We start from the raw sequence: 17,227 nt of genomic DNA on the forward strand, positions 1-17,227 counted from the left end.
GGCCATTTTAGGGTTATTAACTAGCCAAATTTTGGTATTGTTGTAACTCAGGTAATAGTCAGGCTTGAGAAGAGGGAGAAAGAGATGGGAACAGCTGGTCAGTGGAGCAGAACACACAGATAATTGACTAATAGGTTCACCATCTTATATGGGCATGGTTCCTGGTGCCCCAAAACAATTACAAAATTGACATCAACAAACTCTGATCACAGATTGTCATAAGATATATAATATTAATGAAAATATTTTAAATTAATTTGACAGTTGCAAAATGTGACAGAGAGACATGAATTGAACACATGCTGTTGGAAAAATGGTGTTGATAGACTTACCTGACATAAAGTTGCCATAAACATTCAATCTGTAAAAAACGCAATTTCTGCAAAATGTAATAAAGTAGGCTGCAATAAAACAAGATGTGACTGTTCTCATCTATGCAGAGCATGCGTTGTTTTCAAGACATTTACTCAACTCCCATAAAAATTCAGGATATTGATGCAGGGAAGTGATGACATCAGTGGCAGGTAAATGTCACCCAATGCAGCCTCCCTTCTCATGCAATCGCCCAACAGGTTCTTCCTGCCCACTGCACAGACAAAATCCATCCACTGAGATGCCGGTATTGTAGCAGAGAAAGAAATTAATTGACATAAGGCTGTCCTACTTGGGAGAACTGGAGTTATCACTGAAAGTCTCCATGAAGGCTTGAAGGCTAGTATTTTTATGAACAATTTGGTGGGCAGGGGGTTAGGGCATGGATGTTGCTGATTGGTTGGAGGGGGGTGAAACCATAAGGGTATAGAAAATGGTCCTCACGAGTTCAGTCTGCCTCTGGGTTAGGCCACAGGATTAGTTGAGTCATGAGCCAGGAGTCCAGGTGGGGTTCGTCTGAAAAAGCACCTCAAAAACAACAAACCTTAACTTCTACAGTATTGATGCTATCTATAGGAGCCATTGGGAAGGTCACTAGACACATGACTCCTAAGCAGTAAGTGATTATAGAAACTGCACCCACACTTTAGCAGAGCTGAGCTCCAGCTGCACTCCAGCACTCCACTGCACTCCAGCCAGGGTGACAAGAACAAAACACACTGTTTAAAAAAAAAACACCGGGCCCCTGTCATAACCCTAACCTTGTGACCTTTTTATTAGTTTATCAAAGGCAGTTGAGTTTTGAGAAGAGCTATTATCATTCTTGCCTTAAGGTTAAACTATAAACTAAATTCCTCCCAAAGTTCGCTTGACCTACACCCAGTAATGACCAAGGATAGCTTGGAAGTCAGAAGCAAGATCAAATCAACTATGTCAGATTTCTTTCACTGTCATAATTTTGCAGAGGTGGCTTCACTCATGGCATGAGAACCTTGGTGTCAGAAGCACGCTGTCCTGCTTCTCTGACCTCTTTTATCTTCCTACTCTCATTTACCATTTCACCTTTGTGCTTATTCTCTTTTCCTTCATATTAGGGGAGTTTCCTTAGTCTTGGGTTCCACAAAAATATGCAACTCATTGAAGGGCTGGATGATTGACACTTGAATGGCATCCTGATCTGCAGAAAGGAGTAGGGACTGGGGCTTCTAGAGGCGGTTTCTGGAATAGGGGACACGTTGTGGGAGGGTGAAGGTGAGGAAATACATGTTGAATAAAGATTTTCTTGCTATGTAAATAAGAGTCCTTCAGGGGAAAAATTGTTTAGGAGCAGCTCTTTTCGTGATATAGATAATTTTACTAATATAGATTTCCTTTACAGATGTAATTTTCCTTTACAAAAGGGCAGCTTTTCACATCAGCTACTCTTGTGTCTGCAGTTTCTCAAAATAATCAGTTTGAAACATGCCAACAAAGAAAAATATTTTGAGGGGACATATTCTAGTCTCCTGCTATCAAATTTTGGGGTGATGTGTGCTGAGCCCCAACACCACATTTCTTTTTCTGACATGCATCCCCAAATAGCCCCTGCATACAAGATAAGCAGAATAATGTGGGATATTTATATATTGAGTCCTGAGATCCCTTGGTATGAGGGTGGCGAAGCTTTGAGCAGATCTAGTGGGAAAAGAAGGCCCAAGGCCTACAGATGCAAAAGTCTGCTCAAGTACAACAAAGGTTCCTAGATATATGAGAGGGACAATGATAACTTGGGCTATAAGATGAAAGGCAAGGAGTGTTTGCTTCTATACATATAATTGTATGTATATTTCTCATTATCTATGTGGACAAAACTTAACCAGTTCTTCAAGAAGGTAACACAAAGGAGTGGATTGTCAAATCAGTATCACAAGCATCCTCGGAGATTTCACCCAGTATCATGCTTTACTCATAATTTTAGTTATAATTGTGAGATGCAGACAAAACAGTGGAAAACCCAGGCCTGCAAAAGCACCTACTCATTCTTACTTTCCCCTTAGGACACACTGTGGCCCAGACAAACAGATAAACATATGAGGTCTCTTAAAGGTGTTTGTGGCTGTACCATTTACACAAAAGGAGATGTTTTGGTCATGTCACGTCTCCGTTTTATACTCAGATGGTTCAGATGGTTACATGGTTATGGTTACCCATGGTTTATGTGACATTTTTCCAGGAAGCCAGCCTCCATAAACCCACAATTTCTAGTTTTATGCTTTTTTTTTTTTTTTTTTTAAACAGTGTGTTTTGTTCTTGTCACCCTGGCTGGAGTGCAGTGGTGTGATCTCAGCTCATCGAGTTCAAGAGACTCTCATGCCTCAGCCTCCCAAGTAGCAGGGGTTACAGGTATGTGCCACCATGCTCGGCTAATTTTGTATTTTTAGTAGAGACAGGGTTTCTCCATGTTGGCCAGGCTGGCCTCGAACTCCTGACCTCAGGTGATCCACCTGCCTCCGTCTCCCAAAGTGCTGGGATTACAGGTGTGAGCCACCACGCCCGGCCTTCATTTTATGTTTTTATTTGATTTTACCACTAACAATTTTAGACAATCTAATACATCCTGCTAAAATCATTCCATTGATAAGGAGTTTGCAAGCAAAACCCACTATATATAAAAAACCACTATAGCTAGTAGGTTTGTTATTAGCATGTTTACAATGGGATTTTACCAGGTCAGTAACGTCTTTTGTTTTTTCTCAGGGAGCCCTCTCTCCCTGTTAAAAGAATGATTTGCAGCCTGATGTGAGCAATTTTCTTTCCGCTCAAAGAATGCATTTTCTAAAAGCAGTGAGATCAAAATAAATTTTTCCCTTGGGGATACTAGAATGTATACTATTATTGCGTTCTGCATTTTAGTTATAAATTTTTAGGTGGGGAAAAGACGTCACTGTTTATATGTTAAGTGAACATTAGCTTCTTTTCCCCGGCTTTTGACTAAGGTTTAAAAGTTGACTTAGCTATTGAAGTCATCACTTGCTCTGAACAAGGGCACTAGTAAACTGCAGGGGAGGAAGAGGGCGCCTTCCTGCAGCGGATACTAGGGAATGGGAGATCCTGCAAAAAGAGATGTGCTTTTGGCAGGATACCTAACGTTTCTAAAGCAAATTTATATAAGTGAAGCTGGATATGTCAGCGGAATTTAGTCTGGGTTCTCTTGGCAGCACACCCAGAGAATACTTTGAGTGGAAACTTTATTTGGAATTGTGTATCGAATAAAGGTAGGAAAGGAAGTGCAATAGGAAAGGGCAGGTGGAACACAATAAAGGTTATTTTCTTAATCCAGCTTCTAGAGGTGGTGACTAGAGCATAACACTATAGAGTAATTCTGGGAAATGGGGCAAAACACAGTGTTCAGAATTACCTGACTTTAGGGCTGAGACTGCTAGACTATATAGCAAATCACAAGATTCATTTGTTGAGGCCCATTCTGGTGATGATTATTCAGCACTTCCGGATTAGCAAGTCTGAGAGCAGCAAGGCTTTCAGCAGTTATCGAAGAAAAAAGAGCCCGTAGATACAGCTATACCGATAACTAGTTGGCCATAGTTCCCCAAATATTCCAAGGGACAAAGGCGAGGCAATGATAACCTCAAGCCTCAGGAAAAAGTGGAGATGAGTGGGAGAGATACAGTACATGGAAACCATTCACCTGCCTACGTACAAAAATAAATAAAAAGAACAGAGACCGGGCGCAGTGGCTCACGCCTGTAATCTCAGCACTTTGGGAGGCCGAGGCAGGAGGATCACGAGGTCAGGAGATCGAGACCTTCCTGGCCAACACGGGGAAACCCCGTTTCTACTAAAAAAAAAAAATATATATATATATACACACATATATATATATATACATATATATATACATATATATATATATACATATATATATATATATATAAAAAATACAAAAAATTAGCCAGGCGCCTGTAGCCCCAGCTACTGGGGAGGCTGAGGCAGGAGAATGGCGTGAAACTGGGAGGTGGAGCTTACAGTGAGCAGAGATCCGTGTCACTGCACTCCAGCCTGGGAGACAGAGCCAGACTCCGTCTCAAAAAAAAAAAAAAAAAAGAAGAAGAAGAAGAAGAAGAAAAAAGAACAATCAGAGTCGGCAGCTCAGAAAGAGTTAAAGGAAGGAGGTATATATATATATATATATATATATATATATATATACACTTTTTTTTTTTACAGTGTGCGTGTGTGTGTGTGTGTGTGTATGTGTGTGTTTAGGTATCTTAAATATTTAAGCCTGGAGTTCTTGAAGTAAACTTGTATTTGTTGGATTTTTATTTCTAAGTCAGTGAACTAAGATGAAAAAAAAGGACAATGATTGATGGATGTATTCTCACCAAACATGGTTCTAAAAACTTAGAATAACTTCCAAATAAAGGTGTTTCTCTTAGTACTGAAAATGTAGTAATAATCCCTATCGCACATTCTGTCATAAATTTATACTGTCTCAAGAGAAAAACTAAAAGCAAGCCCCTAATCTCCAATATTTTAAGGCAATTTTACATGGGGGGAAAATAATCAATATCAGATAGGTTTATTCTAGATCAGCTTTTTCTAACACTAAAACTAAAAATGAATAGATTTCAAGTAAGCAAAGGATTTTTAAATAAATCACTTCAATTAAGATTTGCATATCATCTGGATGAAGTAGATTTTACGCTTATACTCCTCAGTGAGGATTTATAGCTCAACAAATTTGGTGGTGCAATGAAAGCAGCTCTATGCACACAATGCAAACTGAAAAGATGCAAAGTTTAGACTTCATAAAAACTGAGAAATCAAAGTAGTCTTTTCTTTTCATTTTTTTCTGTTGTTGGTTGAAAGCCCATCTTTTACAAAAAGGTTTATCTATAGTAATGTTATAATGCTTGAACATAAACAGTATACAAAATACAATACACAAAACATTTATTTGAGTGTCTGCTTTTGTATGGGGATGCATGGTTGATTGTATTTCCACATACTACATCATGGATAGAAATCTCTCCTTTCGAGATTCTTATTATAGCCAATCCCTTCCACATTGAAAATTTGACCTGCTCCACATTTGATATTCCCATTAACAAGGTTACTCTTCTGTAGACAAACAAGTGTATATTGAAGTATCAGTATAGTATCTGAAGTAGATAACACACTAAACAATATAATAATGTATTAGTAAAAATAAGGAAAATAAAGAAGCTGAAGTCATGCTTAAAGAACTTTAAGAAAATGAAAACTGACGTGTTGAAAAAAGCTTTTAAGGCTAACGTGAATGAGGCATTCAAGTGGGAAACGCATCCAGTTTTACTTTTTTGAACTTTGCCTGTCATGGCCAGGATAATTAGGTAGAGATCAGAAGAACAGAGACATGGACATCCCAATTTATGTGACCTTGGGCAAATTACTTCGCTCTGTATGCCTTAGTTTTCTCATTGACAGATGGAGAGTATTTATATATCTTTACTATCAAGGCATTTACAGAAATAAATGAGCTAACATATGCCAAGCGCTTTAAATTGTGTAAAGCACAAGGTAAGTAATAAATGTTTATTATTATTAAAAAAGGAAAATTCCGTGACTAATTTTGTTATACTAAGTAAATTTACCTTTGGTTTGACCATCATTTCCTTCATGTTCCAGATAACTCTTGAAAATGAATTTGATTTTCAAACAATAAAAAACAAAACAGCAACAAAACTCCCTCTCACCTCCTCTCACCTTCTTTAGTCCTTGCCGAAGTGTTAATATTACAGAAGTACTGTGAGAATTTCCTGTGTTGTGGTTCCTGGAACACTTTAGAGGCTTGTGATTCTACTGCTTCTTATTCACACTATAATGCGTGTCTCACCAATAGATGATTCAAGAACATCATTTAAATGCACAATTTTTCATTCTCTTTTTTGGCTAAATTTCTTCATACTCAACTTTCAGATTCTTTAATCTCCAGCTCAGCTCCAACAATTCAACGCTGTTCTATCTGAAAAAGTGCACATCGTGCCTTCTCTACTTCGCTCTTGGAAAATAATTTCTCATGGCAGGTACGTATGATTTCAGTCACTAAATTAAAAATAACCAGAAGAGCTATTTCTTGGATTGGCTAATTTTGGGGTAATGCTTTAAGAGAGAAGGACATGATTAACAGTGGATGTTTTTTAGGATTTTCATGCATTAGCACTTTCCACATTCATTTTATTTTCCTGATTCTTCATTGTGTAACTTAGACATGATTTCATGAAGCTTTTCTCACAGGTTTAAAGAGTGGCTTCTGACAGGGCTACCTTTAAATTCTGAATGAGAACTGAACTTTAGCCTAGTTAAACTGTGAGCAACAGTATTCTAGCATAGCAATAGAAAATGCCAAATATTAATGACACAATGCTGAAAAGTTTTAAATTTACTATTTATGTCATGACATCCAAAAATTACACAAATGAACAGTTTGACACATTGTACTGTTGTTAATGACAACATCACTCTTTGAGAGTGTGTTCATGTTAGAATCTCCTAATGTGGAACTGTTTTAGGTGAAAAGCCTAGAAGCAAGTAATTTTGGGTATGAACAAACGTAATGTTCTTGGGGAAAAAAGATTATTCATGTATGTTCAATGTACTGTGAAATGAAGCCAGGCCTCCAAGGTGTTACCCATATATTTGTCGTTATCAGTTATCACACCAAGTCCAGAACATTCCTATGTCTTCTTTTCCCTATAATATCTCTACGAACCCATGAGCAGCTAGACATTTATCAGAGCAAAACCTGCATTGAGATGAGGAGAGGACATACTCTCAGTAGTATTATTGTGACAATGGTAGATTATGTTAAATGAAAGATTCTTGAGCTAGACACACTTTCATTTGATTTCTGACTTGGATACTTACTCGCTTTGATACCTTGAGAAAATAACATCATTATTGGACTTTATGTTTTCTCATCTATGTAGTGAGAATCATACTATCTATCTTGTGATTTTGTTGAGAGAACAAAAATAAACGTCTGTTAGGTAAGTCCATAAAACACAACATGGTGCCCGTTAATATCTTCTTCCTCCAGATCTTTAGGCATCTCTGCCAATTTAAAACATAAATGGTAAATTCACTTTACTGCGACAGAGCTGGTAGAGAAGAAAATGTTTGAATAATCTTCCTGAAGAATAAGATACATCACATAAAAATGTTGGTATTGGGTGAAGTCCTGATTGGAAAGTCTTCAGTGTTTTATTGGCAAGATGACTCCATTATCAAATGAAAGAATGTTGTGGATTCTCCCTCACTAGTTTCTACTTTTAAGAACTCAGCTCCTGTGTTTGCTCTTTAAGTCATTACTCTGTCTGTCTGTCTTTCTCTACAGTGTTTAAGACCACTCTGTGGAGGTTAATTTCTGGGACCTTAGGGATAATATGCCTTTTGTTGATGGCTACGTTGGGAATTCTGTTGAAAAATTGTAAGTTTTTCTAAGCAAGTCTCCATAAAAATCAAAACTGTGATGACATCATTTAATAATAAAGGCTTCATCTTACTAATGTGTAATATTTTATTATTTCGTAAACCCATACCTAATTAAACAAATTTTTAAACATGTCTTATAGCTTTTACTAAACTGAGTGTTGAGCCAGCATATACTCCAGGACCCAACATAGAACTCCAGAAAGGTAGGTCACATTTTTTGGAAAACTTAGCATTGATAAGGGATTACACAAGCAGTTTCTTGTTTTTCACACAGAAAGTCATGATGGAATATTATACGTAGTAATAGAAATTTGCCTACCAGTGTAGGATAGTCTCATTTTACATTACTCAATCTAATGTAAAAATGATTAAATTACATTGAATGTGTATCATTTGTACATTTAACTAATCAGGAAAATAGTAGCCTGAAATGAAAGATATGTTTCCTATATGAGTGCTCATAAATAAGAAACAAAAAATAAACCACAGGAAATGTTACAGTTAATCCTTATTACCTGCCTGAATTTGCTTATAACCTATACTTTTTCATCTCATTACTTTTCCTTTTGCTCCTTCTATAATCCAGAATACAGTGCACAGATTTCTAAACCTTACTTATCCAGTGAAAGCCAGCTCAAAGTCCAATTTTTGTTTTTGGAGACGGATTTTGCTCTTGTCGTCCAGGCTGGAGTGTAGTGGCGCGAACTTGGCTCACTGCCACATCCACCTCCCAGGTTCAAGCGATTCTCCCACCTTCCTGCCTCAGCCTCCCAAGTAGCTGGGACTACATGTGCCCGCCACCATGCCCCGCTAATTTTTGTGTTATTAGTAGAGTCGGGGTTTCGCCATGTTGGCAGGTTGGTCTCGAACTCCTGACCTCAGGTCATCCACCTGCCTGGGCTTCCAAAGTGTTGGGATTATAGGCATGAGCCACCGTACCCGGCAGAGCCACTGCACCCGGCCCCGATTTTCTGAATATATTTTTTTCAGAATGTGCCCCAAGTTGTCTCACCATCATCTGTGATTATATAGTGCTTCATTTACAGTGCAACATCTTGGCCAGGCACAGTGGCTCACGCCTGTAATCCCAGCAGTTTGGGAGGCTGAGATAGGCATATTACTTGAGGTCAGAAGTTTGAGACGGGCCAACCCCGTCTGTACTAAAAATACAAAAATTAGCCAGACATGGAGGCACGCACCTGTAGTATCAGTTACTCAGGAGGCTGAGGCACAAGAATCACTTGAACCTGGGAGGTGGAGGTTGCAGTGAGCTGAGATGGTGCCACTGCACTCCAGCTTGGGCAATAGAGCAAGACTCTGTCTCAAAAACAATTAAAAAATATAAAAATATAGTGCAACATCTTCAGCACCACATATATGGCAAAGATTTGAGTGCCTATGATGTGTCATGCTTTTTATTACTGTGGATAACAAATGTTGAAGACACTATTATTGATAAAATGTATAATTAAGCCTCAAGATAATTGGTTTATTTAGATTCCCTTTTCAAAAATAACATATCCAAACATGTCAAAATTCTCCAAATGTACCGTATTCTTTTCTGACTCAGAAAGTATGCTAAAATGTTTTCCTCCTTTAAATCTTTTTCATCTAATTAACTCCTATTTATGCTACAGTACTTAGTTTTGGGTCACTTCCTCAAAAAGAGGTTCTTGTAACTGGCCCTCATCTTAGACTCTGCTACATGCTGTTTTAACATACTTAATTTTTTTTTTTTTGAGACGGAGTCTTGCTCTGTCGCCCGGGCTGGAGTGCAGTGGCCGGATCTCAGCTCACTGCAAGCTCCGCCTCCCGGGTTTACGCCATTCTCCTGCCTCAGCCTCCCGAGTAGCTGGGACTACAGGCGCCCGCCACCTCGCCCGGCTAGTTTTTTGTATTTTTTAGTAGAGACGGGGTTTCACTGGGTTAGCCAGGATGGTCTCGATCTCCTGACCTCGTGATCCGCCCGTCTCAGCCTCCCAAAGTGCTGGGATTACAGGCTTGAGCCACCGCGCCCGGCCTAACATACTTAATTTTTTTTGCACTTATCCAAATCATCACTAAATATCGTTAATAAATTATTGAAAATTATATAATTGTGATTCTATCTTTAGAATATAACCTCCATGAGGAAAAAGCATCATGTTCATGTCTAATTAGTTCACATTAGTAGCCCCTGAAGTGTGGTATATACAGTAGATTCTGAAAGAATGTTAAAAGAATACACAGCAAATAATTTTTGAATAATTAAATAGCATTGAAAGAAATGTCTAGTCTCCAGTGTCATTAGTCATGCTTTATCTTTTCTGTCAGACTCTGACTGCTGTTCTTGCCACGAAAAATGGGTTGGGTACCGATGCAACTGTTACTTCATTTCCAGTGAAGAGAAAACGTGGAACGAAAGTAGGCATTTCTGCGCCTCTCAGAAATCCAGTCTGCTTCAGCTTCAAAACAGAGATGAGCTGGCATGTGCTAAGTCTGATTTTCTACATTTTCTTTGATCTAGAAAAAATATACTATCTGAACAAGTTAAATACTTTAAGTCATTAATCACATAGTAAGTGGACGGTTACATTGGAATTGAGTTATCTGTTCTGTGTACCTTAAAGTAGTCATTGTAAAATCTACATTAAATTCCTCAGTGATTTATATCATGAGAATACAAATCAAGCTAGGTGCCAAATAAAGTGAAAGAAACTTTTCAGGAAGAATTCAAAGAAGATAATAGGTCATTACATTTACCCATTTTATTTGAAGAACCAACTACATGACTGTAATTTTTTAGCTCTTTTAATTGAATTTATAATTTCTTTGATAATTTTATAGTTTTTGTCATCTTTCTAGGATATAAACTAGCATGGAAAATATGGTAGAAAAAGTACCCAATTCTTTTTTTTTTAGACAGAGTTTTACTCTGTTGCCCAGGCTGGAGTGCACTGGTGCGATCTCGGCTCACTGCAACCTCTGCCTCCTGGGTTCAAGTGATTCTTCTGCCTCAGCCTCCTGAGTAGCTGGGATTTCAGGCACTCGCCACCAGGCCTAGCACTTTTTGTATTTTTAGTAGAGACAGGGTTTTGCCATGTTAGCCAGGCTGGTCTTGAACTCCCAGCCTCGGGTGATCCACCCGCCTGGGCCTCCCAAAGTGCTAGGATTACAGGCATGAGCCACCAAGCCTGCGCCTGGCCCTAATTACCCAATTCTTTTTTTTTTTTTTTTTAGAAGGAGTCTTGCTCTGTCACCCAGGCTGGAGCGCGGTGGCGCCATCTTGGCTCACTGGAAGCTCCGCCTCCCAGGTTCACGCCATTCTCCTGCCTCAGCCTCCGGAGTAGCTGGGACTACAGGTGCCGCCACCTCGCCCGACTAGTTTTTTTTTGTATTTTTAGTAGAGACGGGTTTTCACTATAACGCAAAGATGGTCTCGATTTCCTGACCTCGTGATCCTCCGGCCTTGGCCTCCTAAAGTGCTGGGATTACAGGCATGCGCCACCGTGCCCGGCCCCTAATTACCCAATTCTTAAGAAAAAGTGAAAAAATTCTCCTGCTGTACACGGCACCTTTGCTGATTATATGTTGAGCAGATTATACCCATGGGATTCATCCTGCACAATACCATTATTTTGGAATCAAATTTAATCATTGATCCCCCATGAAGAAAGTGTTCCATAAAGACTGTATCTCCCTTTATAAGGTTTCTAATTCTTCAAGAAGTGAGATTTTGTAGTATTTTTTCTCCATATATGAATGGGCCTGATAAATGAGAACTTTGAGTTATGTGACTATACCTTTTAAAGAGGAAGTTAAAAATAATTTCCGTTTGTGTAATGGACAGGCTGAATCTTATTGTAAACACTGACTTTCCCTCAAAATATGTTATTCCAAGAGTAGATTAAAAATAGATTAATGTGATTGTCTTTTACTTGAAGCAGGATTTTATGAGCTCCAGTCAACATTTTTACTGGATTGGACTCTCTTATAGTGAGGAACACACCGCCTGGTTGTGGGAGAATGGCTCCGCACTCTCCCAGTATCTGTAAGTTTCTGACAATCATGGCCTTTTTTGCTCTTTACGAATGTGTCCTTAGATGTGATTAGTAAAGGTAACATCCAGGAGCACTGTAGCTGAAATGACCTGGTCTAGGGCATGAGAATACAGAAAAAGGAAAAGGTACAACAAAATGACAATTTTAGATCTGCCTAGAACATCCAAGTTAACGCTCAAGTGACATGAAAGTTAGTGTATTTGTGGCCATAAAAGAACTTTTAACATATACGTTGTTTTTGCCCTAGTACAAGCACTTGGAATTATATGTGCATGTACAGATTCTCATATACACAGAGGCAGTCCAGAAAAAGTATATTTATTATTTTATCTATTCTGGTAGATCCCAATATTCTCAGCATTGTCTTATGTTTTATATGCTGTAGGCTCATTTTCTGCATGTGTGTACTTTTTGAATCTCATTTTCATTTATAAACATGAGATTTGCAGCATGACACAGGGACAAAGTTTATGCTCTTGTTTGTTTTCCTAGACTAGATCAGATAATACATCTTAAATAAAATAGAAGAAAAGCATATCACATATTTAAACCATTAATGACAACAGAAAAACAGCAAGGAAAAGCTCCTGGCCTCAATGCTATTGATTAGTAAGAAAATAACTGGGTGTTTTGTAGCATTACACTAGAGAATCATGAAAATTGTGGTTACTGAAAGAAAAAAAGGACTCAATATGTTAATATCTCACTCAAATGCTTTTAAAAGTTATATCATTTAATTGAAAAATTATCTGAACATTCTCACTTCTTTTTGTGCATATTAACATTTTCTTCTTCATTACAGATTTCCATCGTTTGAAACTTTTAAACCAAAGAACTGCATAGCATATAATTCAAAGGGAAATGCTTTAGACGAATCCTGTGAAACTAAAAATCGTTATATCTGTAAGCAACGGCTCATTTAAACGTTTCTTGGGACAGAGAAGGTGGAGAGTAAAGACCCAACATTACTAATAATGACACAGTTACCTGTTATATTGTTACTAATTGTCTACTTCTGGAGTCTATAAAATGTTTTCAAACAGTGTCTTACACAATTGTCATAGATGTGAAACAATGTGTTTTAAAATTGATGAAATTTGTGTATCTACATTTGAAATTATAAAATTAATATGAAGAATTTTATGAGTATTTTGATTTAATGTATCTATTTAATGTTAAATTCGATGTCATTTTATTGCACGTTTATGTAATTTTATTTACATTCTTGCAAATTCTCAGCACAAATTTCAATAAAATTTAATTCATGTCAAATAAAATTTACAAAATAAAATTTAACTCACATTGCCCAGGCTGGAGTGCAGTGGCAAGATCATAGCTCATTGCAACCTCAACTCCTGGGCTCAAGTAATCCACCTGATTCAGCCTCCCAAGTAGCCAGGACTACAGGCTCCACACCACTATGCCCAGCTAATTTTTAATTTTTTTGAAGACAAGGTCTCACTGTGTTGCCCAGGCTGGTCTTGATCTCCTGGCCTCAAGAGATTCTGCCACCTTGGATTCCCAAAGTGCTAAGATTGCAGGTGTGAACCACCATTCCTGGCCCTCTTCACATTCTTGTATGAAGATTGATTTAGGAAAAATGCACTTCAGTTAACTGACAAAATATATAGGATGAAATGTAATATCTTTCAAATGTTTAATTTGAACTAAGAGAGCTTATGCATTGCACTTTCTGGAGATTTGTAATGTTTTGGATTTGTTGTCCATGTGATTACAAAATAATATATTTTTAATTAAAAAATTTAAAATAATACAGGCAAGCATGTAACGATTATAAATTTTTTTTTTTGCACCAACTCTCCTATCTCCCTGACCTCCTCTCATTAGGCATTATCTTCTGTATTGATTTTAACACTTAGAGTGGTTTTCTCTGTTATGAATCAAAGCTGGTCTATTTTCATCATTTTTGTGATGAAAAAATTCATTTTGATTGACTTAGGATGGAAAGATTTGGACTGGGTCCAGTGGTTTATGCCTGTAATCCCAGCACTTTGGGAGGCCAAGGTGGGTGGATCACTTGAGGTCAGGAGTTTGAGACCAGCTTGGCCAACATGGTGAAACCCTCTCTCTACTAAAAATACAAAAATTAGCTGGGCATGGTAGTGTGCGCCTGTAATCCCAGCTATTTGGGAGGCTGAGGTGAGAGGATCTCTTGAACCTGGGAGGCGGAGGTTGCAGTGAGCCGAGATTGTACCACTGCACTCCAGCCTGGTCGACAGAGCAAGACTCCTCTCCAAAAAAAAAAAAAAAAAAGAAAGAAAGATAGAAGGATTTGGAACCTTAATTGCATCTGAAAAACTGCCTCACCTTTGTTATTTAGTGTACTCTAACCACAGAGTAACATCCCATCATAATCCCAAATTCTACTCAAACTAAAGGGGAAGGGATTATGCAGGTGTACACTAGGCCACTGGTGTACAATTAGAAACCACTTTAGAGTTATGCCTACTGTACCCACATAATCCTAAAAATATGTTACAACTGCTACTTCATAGTTTATGCCATTTATTTAATTTATTTATTATTATTATTATTTTGAGACACGGTTTCATTCCCACTACAGCCCAGGCTGTAGTGTAGTGATGGAGTCATGGTTCACTGCAGCTTCAACTTCCCAGGCTCAGGTGATCCTCCCACCTCAGCCTTCTGAGTACTTGGGACTAAGGTACAAGCCATCATGCCCAGCTAATTTTTTGTATCATTTGTACAGATGGGGTTTCGCATTGTTGCCCAGGCTGGTCTCGAACTGTTGGGCTCAAGGGTTCTGCCCACCTTGGCCTCCCAAAGTGCTGGAATTACAGGCATAATATATCCGGCCAGTTTATGTAATTTAAACACTGCCTTTTGATTCCTTAATTCACATATGCTAGGACAAGTAATTATTTTCTGTTTTTCTCAATACATTAATTATTGGTTCCTCCATTAGTTGTGAAGTTCGAATTAGGGAAAAGGAGTTAGGCTGGTGGGAGCAGGGGAAGGCAGAAAGAGAAAGCAGATAAGCTATGAGTCTGCCTTTCTTCATGTCCAGGATATGGGCCATGTGCTAACCTATCACCAGACACCTGCAAGTTAGCTCACTGCAACCTTGGCGTTATCAGTACTGGACAAAGCCCTCTGCAGCATACAGCATAAACACTATTCCATAAAATCTTCAGCAAGTCTTTGTTTCTTTGTAGTCAGTTTTTCTTCTGCTGATGCTGCCTGTTACCTCCCTGGAAACATATTTTCCTACTTTTCTTTAATAAATCTGCCTTTCTTTACCTACAACTGTCTTGGTAAATTATTTTACCTCAATGCCACGGGCCCAGATAGCCATTGCTCACCCACAACATTAGTGTATTAGTCCATTCTTATGCTGCTAATAAAGATATACCCAAGACTGGGAAATTTATAAAATAAAGAGGTTTAATTGACTCACAGTTCTGCAGGGCTGGAGAAGCCTCCGGAAACTGTCACTAAGTATTAATGTGTCACATAGCAATAGATAAGCAATACATATTTTGGTACCCAGAATGAAGTTACCGTTATAAAGAAAAAAAAGACACAAAAATTTTGGAGTGCTTGAAAACAGGCAGTGGATGGAGGCTAAAAGGACAGGAAAGACTGAAACCTTCTAGTACAAGCTTATAGTAGGGAAGAGAAAACATTAGAAACTGGAGAAAGTAAAAGTCTTTCTATTTAGTACCAGAAAGTTTAGCAACACTTTTGTCTGTAGTATTGTGGAAGGTAGAAAATACACTTAATGAATTAAGAGAATGCTCTAAAGTGATTTCTCGTCAGAGTGTTGAAGATACTGTCTGATTTCTTCCTACTACTTATATTACAATGCTATAGAAGACACATAACCTAATGGAAGGGCTGTTAAGCGAAAGAAGTCAGAACTTGATAGTTTTGAGATTCCTGGACTCTCAAGTGTTAGCATGTCAAAAATGCTAAAATTGAGAAATAGATTCTGAGCAAAGGTCCAATCTAGAGTGCTCTGAGGAAAGCATGATTCTAAAGAAGAAGGTGTGTGCGTGTCTAAAATTTCCTGAAAATGTCATAGAAGGAACACAGGTAGTGCCTCAATTCAATCAGACAAAGGATTTATAAAGGTCAAATAATAGGGCTTCTAGGAAGCCCTAGGGCATTGTCCCTCAGGTATCTCAGCAGAAGCTCCAGGTAGAGAGAATATTGAAGAGATTTATGTGTGTAGTTTTTACAAATAGAATTCATAGAAAACCTCAAAACATTTTTGAGATGACTATGTCAGTAGAAAAATGACAATGAAGTGCTTCCTTTTATTAAAAAGTAAGAATGATTCAAAGGACAGAACTAAGAACCTGTAAGGTGGATCCAAGAGTTATGAAGAGTCATTTTATAGCAGAAACAGGACTGAGTCCTAATCAAATGAGTCCCAACATTTGCTATGCTAGATTTTAAATTATTATGCATCAGTGACTCCTTTGTAATTCTCATGCCCCTCCCTCTTTTGAACAAGGATGTCTATAGAGTTTGTTCTTTTGGATGCTGAGTGTATAAGGGAAGCAAATCTCTAGTATTGTTAATTTCACAAGCTTTCAGATGGAGAAAACTTATACTCAAGAAGCTAAACTTAAGGAACTTCACCTGATGAGTCTCACTCACACTTGGGTGTGACAAATTTCTGGACTTTGAGCTAACATTGTAACAGGATGAGATTTAGCAGTTGGTGTGGATTTTGTATGTGGGAGGGACATAAATCATTTGGGGCCAAAGATCAGACTCTTGTAAACAGTTTCCTATATGTCCTAATGATCCCTGTTTCTTGGAATTTAACACTTTTAATATAATCAATTACATTGTATACGGGTTGATCAGTGTGACCAAAAGAATAAGTCAGAAGTTATAGCATGTCACTTTTGAGGCTAGATTATAAAAGACAGTATGTCTTTCGCATTGTCCTCTCTCATATCATTTGATTTGGTGGAAGCCAGCTACCTTGTCATGAGCAACTTTTTGAAGTGTTCCATGTGGCAAAGAACCGAGGCCTCCTATAAACAGCTAGCAAGGAACTGCAGCCATCCTGTAGACAGCCATGTGCATGAGCCTCCTTGGTTCAACTCTTCAGCCAGTGTCAAGCCTTAGAAAATACAATCCAACCTACATTTTAACTGCAGCCTCATGAGGGATCCTGAGCTAGAACCAGCTAGCACAATTGCTCTTGATTCCTGACCTCAGAAACTGTGAAGTGAAATATTCTGTTGTTTTAAGCTTACAAGCTTGAGGATAACTTGTTCTTTATAGTAGTTAGCTAATACAATGTGTTTCATCATCATGACCTCAGGTATAGAAAACATTTA

The 17,227-nt window shown here is 38.2% G+C and overlaps 1 protein-coding gene across 4 annotated transcripts; it reads left to right on the forward strand.

Moving 5' to 3' along the window:
- The first annotated feature begins 5,922 nt into the window (after positions 1–5,922).
- On the forward strand, positions 5,923–14,167 carry KLRD1 (killer cell lectin like receptor D1). 4 transcript variants are annotated; one of them, XR_007717927.1, is made up of 6 exons: positions 5,923–6,437; positions 7,748–7,840; positions 7,986–8,048; positions 10,159–10,248; positions 11,772–11,875; positions 12,688–12,781. XR_007717927.1 is itself a non-coding variant. In XM_050750255.1 (6 exons), the coding sequence occupies exons 1-6, from the start codon at positions 6,431–6,433 to the stop codon at positions 12,806–12,808; spliced, it is 543 nt and encodes a 180-aa protein (XP_050606212.1). In that variant the 5' UTR covers positions 5,938–6,430; the 3' UTR covers positions 12,809–14,167. The 4 variants fall into 4 exon arrangements, 2 of the variants coding, with proteins under 2 accessions (XP_050606212.1, XP_050606213.1); XR_007717926.1 differs by having other exon boundaries at positions 5,927–6,437; positions 11,769–11,875; XM_050750255.1 differs by having other exon boundaries at positions 5,938–6,437; positions 10,159–10,310; positions 11,769–11,875; positions 12,688–14,167.
- Positions 14,168–17,227: the final 3,060 nt, after the last annotated feature.

The sequence above is a fragment of the Macaca thibetana genome, chromosome 11 (genome assembly GCF_024542745.1).
Source record: "Macaca thibetana thibetana isolate TM-01 chromosome 11, ASM2454274v1, whole genome shotgun sequence".
NCBI classification, from domain to species: domain Eukaryota; kingdom Metazoa; phylum Chordata; class Mammalia; order Primates; family Cercopithecidae; genus Macaca; species Macaca thibetana.